The 18,727-nt window shown below is 39.5% G+C and overlaps 1 protein-coding gene across 2 annotated transcripts in view; it reads left to right on the top strand.

Annotated features, from left to right (window-relative positions):
• LOC120860696 (oxidation resistance protein 1) overlaps nucleotides 1–18,727 on the top strand; it is a 459,170-nt gene that overhangs the window by 18,140 nt on the left and 422,303 nt on the right. For both annotated transcript variants that reach the window (XM_040236445.1, XM_040236447.1), the window contains exon 2: nucleotides 5,265–5,438. In XM_040236445.1, the coding sequence (XP_040092379.1) occupies nucleotides 5,416–5,438 (23 nt within the window). In that variant the 5' untranslated portion in view covers nucleotides 5,265–5,415. The remainder of the gene's footprint in view (nucleotides 1–5,264; nucleotides 5,439–18,727) is intronic.

The following is an 18,727-nucleotide window of genomic DNA, read 5'->3' on the forward strand; positions in this document are numbered from 1 at the left end:
CTGGTCTAACTCTCACATCCATACGTGACTACTGAAAAAAACACGGTGATTTAGTCCCTCAGTTGTGTCCGGCTCTTGTGATCCCATGGACTCTAGTCTGCCAGGTTCCTCTGTCCATAGGGTTCTCCAGGCAAGAATACTGGAGTGGGTTGCCATTTCCTTCTCCAGGGGATCTTCCTGACCCAGGCATCGAACCCAGGTCTCCTGCATTGCAAGCAGATAATTTAACAATTGAGCTGTGAGGAAGCCGGGGGCGGGGGCGGAGAATAGCTTTGACTATACAGACTTTTGTGGGCAAAGTGGTCTCTGCTTTTTAATATGCTATCTAGATTTTTCATAGCTTTCCTTCCAAGAAGCGAGTGTCTTTTAATTGCCTGCAGTCACTGTCTGCAGTGATTTTGGGGACCAAGGTAATAAAATCTGTCACTGCTTCCACTTTTTCCCTCTCTGTTTGCCATGATGGGACTGCATGCCATGATCTTAACTTTTTGAATGTTGAGTTTTAAGCCAGCTTTTTCATTGTCCTTTTCACCCTCCTAAGAGGGTATTTAATTTTGCTTCAATTTCTGTGATTAGTGTTAGCATCTGCATATCTCAGATTGTTGATATTTTCCCCTGCAATCTTAATTCCAGCTTGTGATTCATCCAGTCTGGCATTTCGCATGATGTACTCTGCAAATAAGTTAAGTAATCAGGATAACAATATACAGCCTTGACATACTCCTTTCCTGATTTGGAACCGGTCTATTGTTCCATGTCTGGTTCCTGTTGCTTCTTTACTTGTATATAGATTTCTCAGGAGACAAGTAAAGTAGTCTGATACTCTCATCTCTTGAAGAATTTTTCACAGTTTGTTTTGATCCACACAGAGATTTTAGCATAGTCAGTGAAGCAGAAGTAGATGTTTTTCTGGAACCCTCTGGCTTTTTCTATGATCCAAAGGATATTGGCAATTTGACCTCCAGTTCCTCTGCCTCTTTGAAACCCACCTTGTACATCTGGGAGTTCTTGATTCAGGTAGTGCTAAAGCCTAGCTTGAAGGATCTTGAGCATCATTTTACTAGCATGTGAAACAAAAGCAATCGTACAGTAGTTTGAACATTCTTTGGCATTTCCCTTCTTAGGGATTAGAATGAAAACTAACTTTGCCAATCCTGTGGCCACTGAGTTTTCCAAGTTTTCTGACATTTTTAGTGCAGCACTTTAGCAGCATTATCCTTTAGGATTTGAAATAGCTCAGCTGGAATTCTATCACCTCTACTAGCTTTGTTTGTAGTGATGCTTCCTAAGGCCCACTTCACTTCACACTACAGAATATCTGGTTCTAGGTGAGTGACCTTGCTATCGTGGTTATCTGTTTCATTAAGACCTTCTAGTATAGTTCCGATGTGTATTCTTGTCACTTCTTCTTTATCTCTTCTGCTTCTGTTAGATCCTTACCATTTCTGTCCTTTATCTTGCCCATCCTTGCATAAAATGTTCCCTTTGTATCTCCAAGTTTCTTGAAGAGATTTCTAGTCTTAACCATTCTCTTGGTTTCCTCTATTTCTCTGTATTATTGACTAGAGATCAAGCAAACCATATTGACAGAAACCAGAAATTTAGAACAGTAGTTTTCCTGCTGTTGAGACCTGACACATTTTTCCACTTAATGCTTACAAGGGCAGTATTTTTGTGCTGACTAATATTTCACTAAACCTAATAGCTGATTTCACAGGCCTAATTTTTGCTTGTTTACTCATTATTTTCTTTAATGATGTCCCTCCATGCACACTCTTGGCAAAACCCCAAAGTATAATTCAGTAAGCATAATTTAGTTATGTATTAAAATAATAACATCCAGATATATTACATTTCTCTAAAGATAGAATTAAGAATTTCTAGAAGGATGAATTGTGTCAGACAGTATTCCATACATTTTCGGGGGAGAGGAGAGGGGCAATAACCAAACCTTTGATAAGACTCAGTGAATATAAATTGTGAGTGTTTGCAGTTACCAGTTTGAGGAGGAGAATGTCAAGTTCTTGTATCCTTAGTAAACATAGTTCAGTTCATTTCAGTTCAGTTGCTCAGTCATGTCCGACTCTTTGCCACCCATATAAGCCCCCATATATTTTAACAATTAACCATGGGCAGGATGTACTTGAAAGCTTCTTGGCATGCAAGATGATTTAGGATATAGACTTTCTAGCTGCTTACTCCACTGGCAGTCAGAATCTCTTACAATTAAAATGTTAGAATTATGGTACTTTCTCTATTCTGCTATAGCTCCTTGTATGCCTTTGAACATACAGAGCAATTTTTAGAGTGTATTTTATTTTATTTTTTATATGATGGTTTCTCTGTTAGACAGTGAACTCTTTCTGAGCAAAGACTGTATTTTATTAATCTTTGTGTCCTTAGTTAAGGCTTGGTAAATAGTAGGGCACAGAAAACATTTTATTGGTTCTATGAATGATTTAAGAAAACTGAGGAAGCTTGATATTTAAAATTATATATAAAATATGTAAAATTACCCATGAACATGGGTCATTTCCACTTCCCCTCTGTCCCATTTTTGCCACTTTGCAGTTCAGTTCAGTCAGTTCAATTGCTCAGTCATGTCTGACTCTTTGCGACCCCATGAGCTGCAGCACACCAGGCCTCCCTGTCCATCACCAACTCCCGGAGTCCACCCAAACCCATGTCCATTGTGTCGGTGATGCCTCCAACTACCTCATCCTCCATCGTCCCCTTCTCCTCCTGCCCTCAATCTTTCCCAGCATCAGGGTCTTTTCAAATGAGTCAGCTCTTCGAATCAGGTGGTCAAAATATTGGAGTTTCAGCTTCAGCATCAGTCCTTCCAATGAACACCCAGGACTGATCTCCTTTAGGATGGACTGGTTGGATCTCCTTGCAGTCCAAGGAACTCTCAAGAGTCTTCTTCAACACCACTGTTCAAAAGCATCAGATCTTTGGCGCTCAGCTTTCTTTATAGTGCAACTCTCACATCCATACATGACCACTGGAAAAACCATAGCCTTGACTAGATGGACCTTTGTTGACAAAGTAATGTCTCTGCTTTTTAATATGCTGTCTAGGTTGGTCATAACTTTCCTTCCAAGGAGTAAGCTTCTTTTAATTTCATGGCTGCAATCACCATACGCAGTGATTTTGGAGCCCCCAAAAATAAAGTCCGACACTATTTCCACTGTTCCCCATCTATTTGCCATGAAGTTATGGGACCAGATGCCATGATCTCCGTTTTCTGAATGTTGAGCTTTAAGCCAACTTTTTCACTCTCCTCTTTCACTTTCATCAAGAGGCTTTTTAGTTCCTCTTCACTTTCTGCCATAAGCGTGGTGTCATCTGCCTATCTGAGGTTATTGATATTTCTCCCGGCAATCTTGATTCCAGCTTGTGCTTCCTCCAGCCCAGCGTTTCTCATGATGTACTCTGCATAGAAGTTAAGTAAGCAGGGTGACAATATACAGCCTTGATGTACTCCTTTTCTTATTTGGAACCAGCCTGTTGTTCCATGTCCAGTTCTAACTATTGCTTCCTGACCTGTATACAGGTTTCTGAAGAGGCAGGTCAGGTGGTCTGGTAATCCCATCTCTTTCAGAATCTTCCACAGTTTATTGTGATCCACACAGTCAAAGGCTTTGGCATACATCATAAAATATTGGGGGTAAAGATCACAGAATCTCAAACATGATGGCTGTTGCTGCTAAGTCACGTCAGTCGTGTCCGACTCTGTGCGACCCCATAGATGGCGGCCCACCAGGCTCCCATCCCTGGGATTTCTCCAGGCAAGAACACTGGAGTGGGTTGCCATTTCCTTCTCCAATGCATGAAAGTGAAAAGTGAAAGGGAAGTTGCTCAGTCCTGTCCAACTCTTCGTGACCCCATGGACTGCAGCCTACCAGTATCCTCCGTCCATGGGATTTCCCAGGCAAGAGTACTGGAGTGGGTTGCCATTGCCTTCTCCAACATGATGGCAGACAGTGCTAATTTTCTCTCAAGGCCCACTCCACCCACCCCACTTGCTTTCTCATAGACACCGTGAGTTGTGACTAAGCAGAGGGTTGTCTAGAATAATGGCTGCATTTTCTAGTTTCCCTTAGACTAGGAATGGTCATGTGACTACATTCCAGCCAATGAAATGCAAGTGGAAATTTCATGTGTAAATCTTGGGTTGCATCCTTCTTTCCCTCTTCCTCTTTTCTGCCAGCTGGACCCAGACACTCTCCCTAGAGTCAGCAGCCAGTTAGAGCATGATGGGGAACCATCTGTTGAGAATGGTGAAACAAAAAAGGAGCCTGCATACCCGGTGTCCATGAAGTTGCCATATCCACCTTGGCCTTCTTAAGACTCAAGATTGGTTTCTATGAGAAAGGGATAAACTCTGTCTATTCTGTCACTTTATTTTTTTTTTTTTTTGAAACTTGCAATGAGATTTGATAGTATTAGTATGGGACATATTTTCCTTAGATATCTTTCCAAAAATGTCTTAATAGTGGGCTAGAAGCCCCTCTTCTGTATTCCCATACACTCTGTGGAAATCTTTCTTGCCCTATTTTATTATAATTATCTTTTTTATATTAAATATTTTGATGACAAAGACGATGTTTTATTCATGTGCCATTTGTCTTTATTCCTGAGCTCTACCTAGGATAGCCTAAACATACATAGTGTATGTTCAATGAATGTTTGTCAACAGATTTATGACCTGACCAAATGAAAGAGCCTACTGTAGTACCATGGAGTTAATTGTACCCTAAGAAAATTTTGGTTCAGAATCATAGAACACTGGACACAGTAAATGCTCCAAAAAATGTGTGGAAATGTTTGTTACCTAAAAACATGCTGGTTACCTCCCATGTGTTACTCAGTATAAATTCTTATTTGTTCAGATGTAGTAATGAATGATTTTTTATTAAAACTTTGGATATAACAACAATTTGTCCCAAGGAACTCTTTTTTCAGTATCTGCTATGAGCTAATCAATGTCTTGATCTTTTTTATCACAAGTGTATAAAATTGATTTGGACCACATAATTGATTGACCCTAATGGGAAGAAAGTTCAGTGCCTCTAAAATACAGTCTGTTTCTCTGTATTTTTTGCTTCAGAGAATTGACAGTTTATTAACCTTTCACTCACTTTATTTTCCAGAAAAAGCACTCAGTTTATCATAAACTTGGTTTAATTTTCTTTGGTTTATGAGTGTCTTAACATTTGAACTAGGTACTAAAGATACTGTTTTCTTCCTTTTCTTTCCAGATTTTCTCAAAGTGTGAGTAAATAAGTGGTTTGCGCATCATTGTGGTAGCAAAGCTAAAATTCCTGACGGTCTTGTCTACTTGACCTACTCATTCCCTACTTTGAAACCAAGAGAAGACTGTGCCACAAGACTCCTCCAGAAATTGCTGCAATGTCTGTAACTAATTTATCATGGTAAGTGAATGACTTCCTAACTTTAAATTCAAATATACATATATCATGAAACAATATTTTATAAGTTCTGTGGTCAGAACTCAAAGAGGGAGAGAACTTAAAAATCTGTTTTCAAGAGATTGCTGTCCTATATTAGGGTGAAGGAAGCAACCTGGAATTAAAGGTTTGACACTTTCAGCACCAGGGGATCTGGGGACTCTGGGAAGGGTTCAAGCCTGCCACTGAATTCAAATAACCTCCAGTGCCGTTCTTTCTCTCACACTTAGGGGAAGAGAAGGATGGGACTAAAAGAGGCTTTCAGTGTTCCTCTCTGCTGTCATATTCCCAGACTCAGGTCTCATAAGCTGTAAGGTGGCTCTAAGGGTGGGATAGACATTTTCTCATCAATACTTGCCTTTAGGCCTTCTATTTCAATAGATCTATCCAAAATTAAACTAAATAGAACTTAAAAAGAAACTTTTTTTATAGATTCATATCTCTAAATAGCTGACATTCAGAATAATCTTTGACTTATACTTCATTTAAAAGCTGTTTGTGGTTTTTAAAAAGCATGAAGATATTTTTCTGGCAAATAATCAGCAACTTTTATGGCAATGAAAAGCAGTACTAGCATGGATGAATTTGATGGCATTTTATTGAACTCTGGATTTTTTTTCTGTAGATTGAGAGCTGGATAAGTGATACTATACAAATTCACAGTATTCAGTATGTGAATGTCAGAAAAATCTGCTAATCTTTTCTGTTTCCTTAAGAGCCCATCTCATCCTTATCTTCAATTTGGCAACATAGATAGCCTCAGATTAAAGATGAGTTTCTGCAGTTTAACTGTGTGCATTAGTTTTTAGTTAAGTAAGCAGTTTCTTTAGGCAGAGCATAGGATCATTTGTTTAGAGTTGTGTTTCTGTAGAGCTTATTTTTATGGATGCCTTAGAATATATTCTGTGATCCCTACTAGGTGCTAAGTATTTCAATTTAAAAAAAATTGAAGCTGAAATATATTCTGTAAAAATAAATGAAAAAATATTTCAGGGGTGAATTTTTTCTATAAAATGTTTACTTTTATATTCTGATGAAAATAAAATTATTATTAAAATTTAAAAATTAAACAATTTCTGGAAAGCTTGTGAACCCCTTCAAACCCCTAGGAGATATTAAGGACACATGTTTTTAAAACAGTTATACCCTGGTGGCTTCTCTGGTGGTTCAAGGGTTAGGAATACATGTTGTAATCCAGGTGATACCAGTTTGATCCCTGTTCTGGGAATGTCCCATATGTTGTGGGGCATCCCTTAAGCCGTGTGTCACAACCACTGATCCTGCACTCTAGAACCACTGAGCTGCAACTACTGAGCCCATATGCCTGCAGCCCATGCTCAGCAGCAAAAGAAGCCACCACAGTGAGAAGCTCATGCAGAGCTTGAGCTTTCTTACAATTAGAGAAGCCCGCACACAGCAACAAAGACCCAGCAGAGCTGATAAATAAACCCATATTTTTTTTAAAAAAGGAATTATACCACCTGGCAGACACATGTATTGGAGTTGAATCCTCAAAACAAAAATTGAATGCCCAAGAAAAAGAGGAGGAGGAAGGGAAGGGGACAGAGGAGGAGGAGAAAGAAGAGGTGTGGAGGCGGGGAGGAGGGGGGAAGGAGATGAGGTTGGGGAAATAGAAGATGAATAAGAAGCAGGAACGAGAGAGGGAGATTAAAACACAGATATAATTATCTTATCACAAGACAGGCTGTGGTGTGGCCTGCTTCACAGAGCCAGGACGAGACTGACACGGGAGCCTGTCCTTGGTTTGTCCCTCAGTGAGCAGATGCCTTGATGTGAGGTAATGTTTTGATTGGGGGGCCATCCAAAACACAATGAACTCCTCACAAACAGACAGATGGTGTCTTGTGGTTCTGGTCCAGTTGTCCAGCACGGCTCTTAGCATTTAGTGGATGTTCTAGAAATGTATGCTGTGTGAATGAATGGAAAATGCAAAGTAGGTAATTCAATGGCAAGTTAATGTTTTTATTTGAAAAGAGAATTTAAAATTGTGAGGGTATCTTATAGAGTTCATATGTCTGAAATTTGTTAGAATTCTTTCCCTGTTAAAAGTTCAAATTTTACAGAAATAGTTCTTGGATATTTTCATGTGAAAATACCCTTGATTCTGGCTACAACAGGTGTTCCACGTTAGATTTTATAGTAAACTCTTAACTTGCCTCACCAGTATCACCCCTTCATACAATTATGTGCAGTTTGGTACTTGATTCTACCTCTTAGAATTTGGGCTCTTCACATACTGGCAAGAAAGAAGTATGGTAAAGGAAATCTAAGATGTGCAAAACAAGTCAATGATTTATTTCACTTATACCCAGTTTATTTATTGATTGATTTCTTATTCTTTTTGGCCATACCCCATGGCACGTGGGATCTCAGTTCCCTAACCAGGAATCAAATCTGCACCCCCGGCCATGGAAAGCACAGACCACCAGGGAAGTCCCTACACCCAGTTTAGAAATCATTAATCTTCTTTTTCACATTAACCTTTGTAAATCATCCATATGTCCCAACATTTCTAATCTATAATTTGGGGAATCAGTTCAGTTCAGTTCAGTTGCTCAGTTGTGTCTGACTCTTTGTGACCCCTTGAATCGCAGCACGCCAGGCCTCCCTGTCCATCACCAACTCCCGGAGTTCACTCAGACTCATGTCCATCAGGTCAGTGATGCCATCCAGCCATCTCATCCTCTGTCATCCCCTTCTCCTGACCCCAATCCCTCCCAACATCAAAGTCTTTTCCAATGAGTCATCTCTTCACATGAGGTGGCCAAAGTACTGGAGTTTCAGCTTTAGCATCATTCCTTCCAAAGAACACCCAGGGCTGATCACCTTTAGAATGGACTGGGTGGATCTCCTTGCAGTCCAAGGGACTCTCAAAAGTCTTCTCCAACACCACAGTTCAAAAGCATCAATTCTTTGGCGCTCAGCTTTCTTCACAGTCCGACTCTCACATCCATACATGACTACTGGAAAAACCATAGCCTTGACTAGATGGACCTTAGTCGGCAAAGTAATGTCTCTGCTTTTGAATATACTATCTAGGTTGGTCATAACTTTTCTTCCAAGGAGTAAGCGTCTTTTAATTTCATGGCTGCAGTCACCATCTGCAGTGATTTTGGAGCCCCCCCAAATAAAGTCTGACACTGTTTCCACTGTTTCCCCATCTATTTCCCGTGAAGTGATGGGACCACATGCCATGATCTTCGTTTTCTGAATGTTGAGCTTTAAGTCAACCTTTTCACTCTCCTCTTTCACTTTCATCAAGAGGCTTTTTAGTTCCTCTTCACTTTCTGCCATAAGGCTGGTGTCATCTGCATATCTGAGGTTATTGATATTTCTCCCGGCAATCTTGATTCCAGTTTGTGTTTCTTCCAGTCCAGCGTTTCTCATGATGTACTCTGCATAGAAGTTAAGTAAGCAAGGTGACAAAGCCTTGACGTACTCCTTTTCCTATTTGGAACCAATCTGTTGTTCCATGCCCAGTTCTAACTGTTGCTTCCTGACCTGCATACAGATTTCTCAAGAGGCAGGTCAGGTGGTCTGATATTTCCACCTCTCTCAGAATCTTCTGCAGTTTATTGTGATCCACACAGTCAAAGGCTTTGGCATAGTCATTAAAGCAGAAATAGATGTTTTTCTGGAACTCTCTTGCTTTTTCCATGATCCAGCGGATGTTGGCAATTTGATCTCTGGTTCCTCTGCCTTTTCTAAAACGAGCTTAAACATCAGGAATATTTGAATATATACAGATGCATAGTAACTCATCAATTCTCTATGGAAATTTCTCTCAGAGCTACGTTAATTTAGTGAAACAGGGTCTGGCTCTCTGTTTTGAAATCCAGAAACTAAGACGTGAAAATATTGACTGCCATCGGAAAATAAACTGGGTTGCCAGACTACTAATTGAAAATAAGATATGTGTATAACTTTTAAGTGTGCAGACTGCTTGCTTTGGCCTGAGGAGTGCATCCTGTAACTGTTGTAGAAAACTATCTGGGAACCTAAATCAGAAGTTTGGCTGAGGTTGCATCATCACGGAAAGGAGAGTTACACGCTTCCAGTGTTCAAAGGAAACAGAGTTGGCATGCCTGGTAGGATATGCCTGACAATAAGGGCTGTGTCTGCCAGACACCACCATCTGTTTCCCAGGGCAGCTTCTTCATGGCTAGGAGTTACAGTAACACTGTCAGTGTTCATCACTCTGATTCTTCTGTTCCAGGTCTGCTGGACTGTCCTTGGGTTGACTTTCTCATTAATATTAGCACTGGGCTTATAGCCAAAATTTCCTTCAATCTGTGAAGAGTTTGATCTGCCTACTATGATGTTATGCATACCTGACCATAACCATGTGTTGATTTTAAAATTTAACTCTGAGGATTAATGGGAGAAAGGATGCCTAATTGTGTTTCCTACATGTAACCTAGGATTTAGAAAATACAGGTTAAGATACGTACATCCATGTTTACAACTATCCAAGCAATACTCCTAACTTTGAAATACAAGTATAAGAAAAATATCTTTTTACATGTTAAAATTGAAATGATTACTTTCTCTAGAAGTTATGTGTGTGACCCTTGAAAAAAAGTAAAATAATTTGACCCTTTCATGCAGAATCTCAAAGAGAAATACAGTCTAGGAAGGTTCCAAGTTTCTGAGAGACTATGGAGTGTTGGGGCTTCCCTGGTGACTCAGGCAGTAAAGAATCTGCCTGTAAATACAGGAGACCCAGATTTGATCCCTGGATTGGGAAGATCCCTCGGAGAAGGAAATGGCAACCCACTCCAGTTTTCTTGCTTGGAGAATTCCATGGACAGAGGAGCCTGGCGGGCTATAGGCAGGGGTCTCAAAGAGTCGGACACAACTGAGTGACTAATACTTTCACTTTTATGCAGCGTCAAAAAGAGTGGTGGGAATCGATTACAAGTCACACAGGGACATACAGCAGGTGTTTCATGAATCCTCTTCTTGTCTTTAGTAAATAATTACCAGAGGGAGACAGTGATGGAGTAGACACTGGTTGAGACAGAGACAGAGGGATGTACAGAATCAATTGCAGCCATCAGGTGAGAGATGTCAAGCTGTGATCTGAGGGGAAGAATGGTTGCTGGTAGCTGAGATAATTAGCAAGAGGCATGAGGAGGCAGGAAGAATTGAAAAAGGGTCCTGTGTGTGTAGCAAAAGGGGGAAATGGCACAATGCTGAGGGGAGCTTGGAAGGACTTTCAGTGCTTCCTTTTCTGATAATCATCCTGAATTCCTCCTTTCAAAAATATTTTTAAAAGATGTGTATATATATTTATGTGTGTATATATATACATATATAACATATATAAATATTTTATATGTACATATATGTTTCAATCTAAGTAAATATTATCAAGAATGAACATTTACATGGCAATTACTATGTACTAGGCACTTTAAAAAAAAATACCTCGTCCGCATACTCCTCCCAGGAACCATCTTAGGAATGTAATATTGTTATTTACATTTTTACAGATGGAAAAGTGAGGTGCAGAAAGTTAAGTAAATTGCTCAGTATGATACAGTCACTAAGTAGCAAAGTTAGGAAGTGAAAGTGGACAGCCATTTGATGCTCCTAACCACCCAACTACCCATGTAAAACCCAAAACCATCAATGTCAAAACAGTATCCTAGCTCTGTGCTTGTGTCTTCAAGCCAAGTGCCTTAGTTCCCATCTCCAACCAGAATGTTCCCCTTAATTTCTTCTGTAGAGATATCCTGGAGCCTCTCCGGGAAGGAAGGGAGTGTGTGGACCAGGAGCACTAGCAGGCATTAGCAGTAGTTTGGAAGGTAGGATGTGGGGTCAGGGAATAAGCCCCCTAATTTCCAAGGAGTGGTAAGGAGGTTGTTGCTGGCAGAAACTTAGTTGAATTTTCAAAATTCTGTAGAATTAGCTACCTAAACTACTAAATGTAAACCTTAGTTCTATTTGTTATGTTATAGGCTAGAAATTGCCTGGTTTTCAGCAGGAAACAAAAGAAGCACAACAGAAAGATACCAGCCCTTTGCTATAATTTAACTGATGTGGCTCTCTGATTGTCCATCTCATAATGACCCTCCATTACTGAGTCTGATACTTTCTACCCCCCCAGCTCTCTTGCACTCTCAGCTTCCATTATTTTCATGTTGCTGTGCATACATGGGCCAGAAGAGCGATTCCAGTAGTGGCTCGGCTAACTTTGCCAAATGACACCTTTTTTTACCCCAAAGTATGTTTCAGTGTGTAAATGCCTACACATTGGAGTCTTTGTCCCATGTTATCTTAAAGACTTTATGACATCTGGCAGAGGTAAAGGTGATTCAGCTGGAGCCAGGTAGTAGAGGCTAGAGGGCAGTGGATGAAAGTGACAAGCTATATAGGCAGTCAGAATCTGTTAAGCACCTGTTATGTGCCACGTGCTGTGCTCTGAGTTAAACACAGGGAAGTGTTGGTGAAAAGCAATGACTGGTCTTAGAGGAGCTTAGTGTTTGGCCAGGAAAACTAACTGAGGTTGACCTTAGAATAGCACAGGTTCAGGTTTGAGCTGCCCAGTTCAGTCACTCAGTTGTGTCTGACTCTGCGACACCGTGGACTGTAGCACACCAGGCTTCCCTGTCCACCATCAACTCCCAGAGCTTGCTCCAACTCATGTCCATCAAGTCGGTGATGTCACCCAACCATCTCATCCCCTGTTGTCCCCTTCTCCTTCTGCCTTCAATCTTCCCCATCATGAGGGTCTTTTCCAATGAGTCAGTTCTTTGCATCAGGTGGCCAAAGTATTGGAGTTTCAGCTTCAGCATCAGTCCTTCCAGTGAATATTCAGGACTTATTTCCTTTAGGATGGACTGGTTGGATCTCCTTGTAGTCCAAGAGACTCTCAAGAGTCTTCTCCAACACCACAGTTCAAAAGCATCAGTTCTTTGGCACTCAGTTTTTTTTATAGTCCAACTCTCACATCCATACATGACTACTGGAAAAACCATAGCTTTGACTAGACAGACCTTTGTTGGCAAAGTAATGTCTCTGGTTTTTAACATCCTGTCTAGGTTTGTCACAGCTTCTCTTCCAAGGAGTAAGCGTCTTTTAATTTCATGCCTGCAATCACCATCTGCAGTGATTTTGTTTTTTTTTTTTTTTAATTTATTTATTTATTTTTAATTTTTACTTTACAATTCTGTATTGGTTTTGGCATAGATTGACATGAATCCACCACAGGTGTACATGCGTTCCCAAACATGAACCCCCCTCCCACCCCCCTCGGAGCCCAAGAAAATAAAGTCTCTCACTGTTTCCACTGTTTTCCCATCTATTTGCCATGAAGTGATGGGATCACATGCCATGATCTTAGTTTTCTGAATGTTGAGTTTTAAGCCAACTTTTTCACTCTCCTCTTTCACTTTCATCAAGAGGCTCTTTAGTTCCTCTTCACTTTCTGCAATAAGTGTGGTGTCATCTGCACATCTGAGGTTATTGATATTTCTCCTGGCAATCTTGATTCCAGCTTGTGCTTCCTCTAGTCCAGCATTTCTCATGATGTACTCTGCATATAAGTTAAATAAGTAGGGTGACAATATATAGCCTTGATGTACTCCTTTCCCAATTTGGAACCAGTCTGTTGTTCCATGCCCAGTTCTAACTGTTGCTTCCTGACCTGCACCCACATTTCTCAGGAGGCAGGTCAGGTGATCTGGTATTCCCATCTCTTGAAAATTTTCCACAGTTTGTTGTGATCCACACAGTCAAAGGCTTTGGTGTAGTCAATAAAGCAGAAGCAGATGTTTTTCTGGAACTCTCTTGCTTTTTCTGTGATCCAGTGGATGATGGCAATTTGATCTCTGGTTCCTCTGCCTTTTCTAAATCCAGCTTGAACAACTGGAAATTCATGGTTCATGTACTGTTGAATTGCTCAGATTCACTTATATGCAGATATTTTTCACTAAATATTTTGGCCTTCTATATATGCAGATGCATAAACTGAAGGTGTACAGGCCACTGTGAGACTTGAGTGCACTGGATTTTGGTATCCTTGGCAGGTCCTGGAACCAATCCCCCACAGATACTGAGGGACAACTGTAATCAAATAACTGATTTAATGTGATACATGGTCTAAGAGGACGCCCAAGGTGTTTTGAAAATCAAAATGGAGATTTGTTTTTTCTGCTTCGAAATAAGTGGCTTATTTTCAGAAATACAAATGCACCTCTTGCATTTATTTGTAAATATAAAGAAATAGGCTAATTACAGAGTCAAACACTATAGAAAATTACAAAGCAGAAATGAAAAATGAACTCAATCCTACCATTCATAGAAAGCCACTGTTATAAATGCTGAGATACAGTCTTTCCTACATACACTCACATCTTTTTCAAATAATGGACTCAAACCGTGCCTGATCTTTGGCCATCTTCTGTTTTCACTGGACAGTTTCTGAAGTCGTCTGTCTCTTTGATGGGGGACATCATCACATGTAAAGGCTGGTGAGGTTGTATGGCATTGTTGTGCTTAGTTGCTCAGCCATGTCTGACTCTTTGAGACCCCATGGATGCAGCCTTGTCAGCTACAATCCGTGAGGATTCTCCAGGCAAGAATACTGGGGTGGGTTACTATGCCATCCTCCAGGGGATTGTCCCAACCCAGGGATCAAACCCAAGTCTCCCACCTTGGAGGCGGATTCTTGGCAGTAGTGTTATTTATTTCACCCATGCAGGTTGGAATTTCATATGTTTAATAATTTTTTTAAAATTTTATTCTTGTAAGTACTTCTCTTGAGATGAAATTTAATCAGATATTGCTAGGTCACAAGGTACTGGGTTACGAGGTACTGCACCAATCAGGCAGGCTCTATCTTATTGCTGCTCCTGGAGTTGCAGACTAGAGAAGGCAATGGTGACCCACTCCAGTACTCTTGCCTGGAAACTCCCATGGCCGGAGGAGCCTGGTGGGCTGCAGTCCATGGGGTCGCGAATAGTCAGATATGACTGAGCGACTTCACTTTCACTTTTCACTTTCATGCATTGGAGAAGGAACTGACAACCCACTCCAGTGTTCTTGCCTGGAGAATCCCAGGGATGGGGGAGCCTGGTGGGCTGCCATCCATGGGGTCGCACAGAGTCGGACACGACTGAAGCGACTTAGCAGCAGCAGCAGCAGGAGTTGCAGACAGACAGCAAGGTTATGTAGAAAATGGAGATTTCTGAGAAAGTTCTTGTCAGCTCAACCCCTTTTTTATTTTAGAAAAGGACTCATCATATATGTTAATCCTTTCACCAGAGGTAGTCCCTCATAAACATTGAAAATGTACTGATAATTGTCAGAGAAGTATTTTCTTACAGTTGACCAATAGAATTTTATCAAAAGTCAACAAACTGTTCTATCATCCATGCCCATAGATTGGAAATATGACAGAAGTCTGAATTGTGTGAGTTACTAATATCTTTGCTAAATTTAGAAGTGGTAAATGGGCTTTATTGGATATGCCTGCAGAATAAAATGCTATTATGAATGTTGTCAATTTCAATAATGCTTTAATAGGAGATTAAAACCAGTTTGGATTATCTTCTTTGTCCAGATACAGTGTGTTAGAATCCTGGAATTGAGAAAGATATAAAATCTGGTTTGTCAGGTTATTGACATTATTTATAATATTTTTACCTCAGTTTTTCTTTAATAAGTAATGAAGAAATGTATCATTTTATATCATTCTTGGTATGTGCATTTAGGACAAAAAATATTCTGGAGAGATGGAGCAGCCTGTTTATTCTAAGGCAGGGGGAGAAGGGGAATAATTAGAATCTTTCCTCAAAAATCGCCTTAGCCACTCTTCTGCAAACTTCTTGTCCTATTTACATTGTTAAATGATAGGCTCTCGGGGACAGGATCTGCAGTGGCCGAGAAAGTGGAGACTTGAATTGTCTCTATTTTTTTTTTCTTTTTTTATTTTACTTTACAATACTGCATTGGTTTTGCCATACATCAACATGAATCCACCACGGGTGTACACGTGTTCCCAATCCTGAACTCCCTTCCCACCTCCCTCCCCGTACCATCTCTCTGGGTCATCCCAGTGCACCAGCCCCAAGCGTCCTTATCCTGCTCAATAAATGCTGGAAAGGGTGTGGAGAAAAGGGAACCCTCTTACACTGTTGGTGGGAATGCAAACTAGCACAGCCACTATGGAGAACAGTGTGGAGATTCCTTAAAAAACTGGAAATAGAACTGCCTTATGACCCAGCAATCCCACCGCTGGGCATACACACCAAGGAAACCAGAATTGAAAGAGACACGTGTACCCCAATGTTTATTGCAGCACTGTTTATAATAGCCAGGACATGGAAGCAACCTAGATGTCTCTATTTTTGAAGGGATCAAAGCCCACAAGGGAAAAATGTGGATAGGTAGAGATTGCAAGGAACATTTTTACCCTGAGTTTTACAGTAAAGTTTGAAAGTCAGCTGTCATCAGCCTAATATTGGAGAAGAGGAAAAAATAAAAAGCTAATACATAAATATTTATGTGTAATGCTTCAAACTGGAAAAAGAGATGAGAGCTGCTGAGTGGTAGGAAAAGTTTAATTGGTTATCTACTGTGTGTATTTCTCAGCACAGTAAGTACATGTTGAATGAATGGCTAGTATATTCAGGCACTGGGAAGAAAGAGTGGGTTTGAGAGCCTAAACTTAATCTTCTTGTAAGTGGGGATGTTCAGCTTGTGCAGTAGATCCAGAACACAGAGGAAAAGTAAGTTGCGTTTGAAAGTGTGAAACTGTTAGTCACTCAGTTGTGTCTGACTCTTTGTGGCCCTGCAGACTGTGGCCCTCCAGGTTCCTCTGTCCATAGCATTCTCCAGGCAAGAATCCTGGAGTGGGTTGCCATTCCCTTCTCTAGGGGATCTTCCCGACCCAGAGATTGAACCTGATCTCTTGCATTGCAGGCAGATTCAAGAAAATAACCTGGGAGAGAAAGATAAGAGAGGATAAAATAGCCAAAGTGGAAACTCAATGTGTCTCCCAAATTACACGATACTTTATGTTATAGTGCAATGATTTGGATGAAAGTCAATTTACTGAATTCTGAAAAATTTCAGTATGTCTTTCTGTTCATAATATGCTCTTTGAAATAGAAATCCCTTCATCATTAACATGATTAATGATATCTTGATTCAGGCTTGACACTTTAAGTAAACACACTGTGTTTTTAGAATCCTTGACCATTTTCGGCTTTGCGCTATGTATCTTTAGAAATAGCTTTTTAAAAATTTAGAGGAAACCTTCTGGATATTTTTCTCCATATATCTACCTCAGATTCTTTCTCGTTGGAATAAGAAAATAATTAGTAAAACAGCATGTTTTATTTTTATTTTTAAAAACCAGTGCCAACTAGACATGAGTCACATTTTTAAGATAATTGTTTGGTACGTTTTGGTATGCTTGCAGGCATTGCCTTCCTGTGGGGTTAATGAGTCTGGGGTTGCAGGTCCCATTCCCACAGGAGCCAATTAGTTTCACTCTTTGATGACCAAAGCCCACACCTGTAACTTTGACCAGCCCTCAAACTCGCCATTGGTCACAGGTCATAGAAAGAGTTGATTGATCACCAAGTCACTATCAGTATCAGGGGGAAAATGTAAACACTAAAATCAAGTACGCCTCAGGGAATGGTAATGGGTAACGTGTATCATCTTCCTTTTGAATATCATCCAGGTTTATAAATACACTTCAAAATATGTCTTTTATCATTATCAGAGGAATCATAATTTCCTTTGTTGTGAAACAACTACAGTGAATAATGACAGAAATGTTTCCTTAGACTGTAGAGGCTTTAATGTAAAACTCAGCAGTCCATTCCAATCATTAAGGCTGGAGTTACTAACACCAACTATTTTGGGACTTGAGCAATTAAGGTAAAGATCAGTGGATGATCTATGAAAAAACTTTTGTTAGTAAAATAATTATATGGGCTAAGTTAATGTTATTTGCAGCATGATTATAATTAAATTGTCAAATCTTAAATATCACTTGCCATTGGTGTGCAAATTTTTCAATAATTTTTTTATCCTGGTATATATCCCTCATGACCTTTTAAATCTTTGTTTGCTTATTATTTGTTTGGTTTTTTCTTTTTACTTGATTTTAAAATTATTAAGAGTTCAGTTTGACTTTTTAAAAATGTTATTTTACTCAAGTATAGTTGATTTATAATGTTTTCATTTCTGCTGTGCAGTCAAGTGATTCAGTTTTATATATATATTTTTTTTCTGTATTTTTTTCCATTATGCTTTTATCACAGGATATTGAATGTGGTCCCCTGTGCTATACAATAGGATTTTGTTGTTTATTCATTTTATATATAATGGTTTGCATCTTCTAATCTCAAACTCCCAATCCACTCCTTTTCTACCACTCCCCAATCCCTGGCAGCCATTAGAATGTTCTCTATGTCCGTGAGTCTATTTATCGTTCATAGATAAGTTGATTTGTGTCATGTTTTAGATTCCACATACAAGTGATATCCTAGGGTATTTGGCTTTCTCCTTCTGACTTACTTTGCTTACTATGATAATCTCTGGGTCCATCCATGTTGCTGCAAATGGCATTATTGCATTCCTTTTTATGACTTAGTAGTATTCTATTATATATATAAATACTGCATCTTCTTTATTCTATGTCAGTGGAAATTTAGGTAGTTTTAGATTGTTTCCATGTCTTGGCTATTGTGAATAGTGGAGTTCAGCTTGATTTTAAAACTATTCCATTTCAATTGAGAAAAATCACTTTTTGAATCAGTTGAGTAAGAGTTAGGTTTATTCATTTATACTTAGTTTTGTGTTCTTTTCTAAAGAATATGAGTTGTTATGAGTTTTATAGGAATATAAAAACAGTTCCTGTACAGTTAGAGACAAAGTTAGTATAGTTTAATTGCACTACTTTTATGGAAATTAGAATTTTTTTACAATTATATTTATCCATACTTTTCATTCAGCAAGTATTTTGAGTTCCTACAATGTACAGTTTTCAATGCTGTGGATAGAATAATGAATGGAACAAGTCCCTACTCTGATTAATATTATATTCTAGTGCTGGAGACTAGTAAATATATTAACAAATATGATTTATAATATCAGATAGTGGTGAAGATTTTTGAAGAATAATCAAGCAGTGTGAAAACATAGAGTGATAGCAGGAGTGGGAAACTGGTCGGGAAAAGCCTCTTGGACAGGTAGCATTTAAATCAAGA

Source organism: Oryx dammah, unplaced genomic scaffold, assembly GCF_014754425.2.
Source record: "Oryx dammah isolate SB20612 unplaced genomic scaffold, SCBI_Odam_1.1 HiC_scaffold_11163, whole genome shotgun sequence".
Classification (NCBI taxonomy): Eukaryota; Metazoa; Chordata; class Mammalia; order Artiodactyla; family Bovidae; genus Oryx; species Oryx dammah.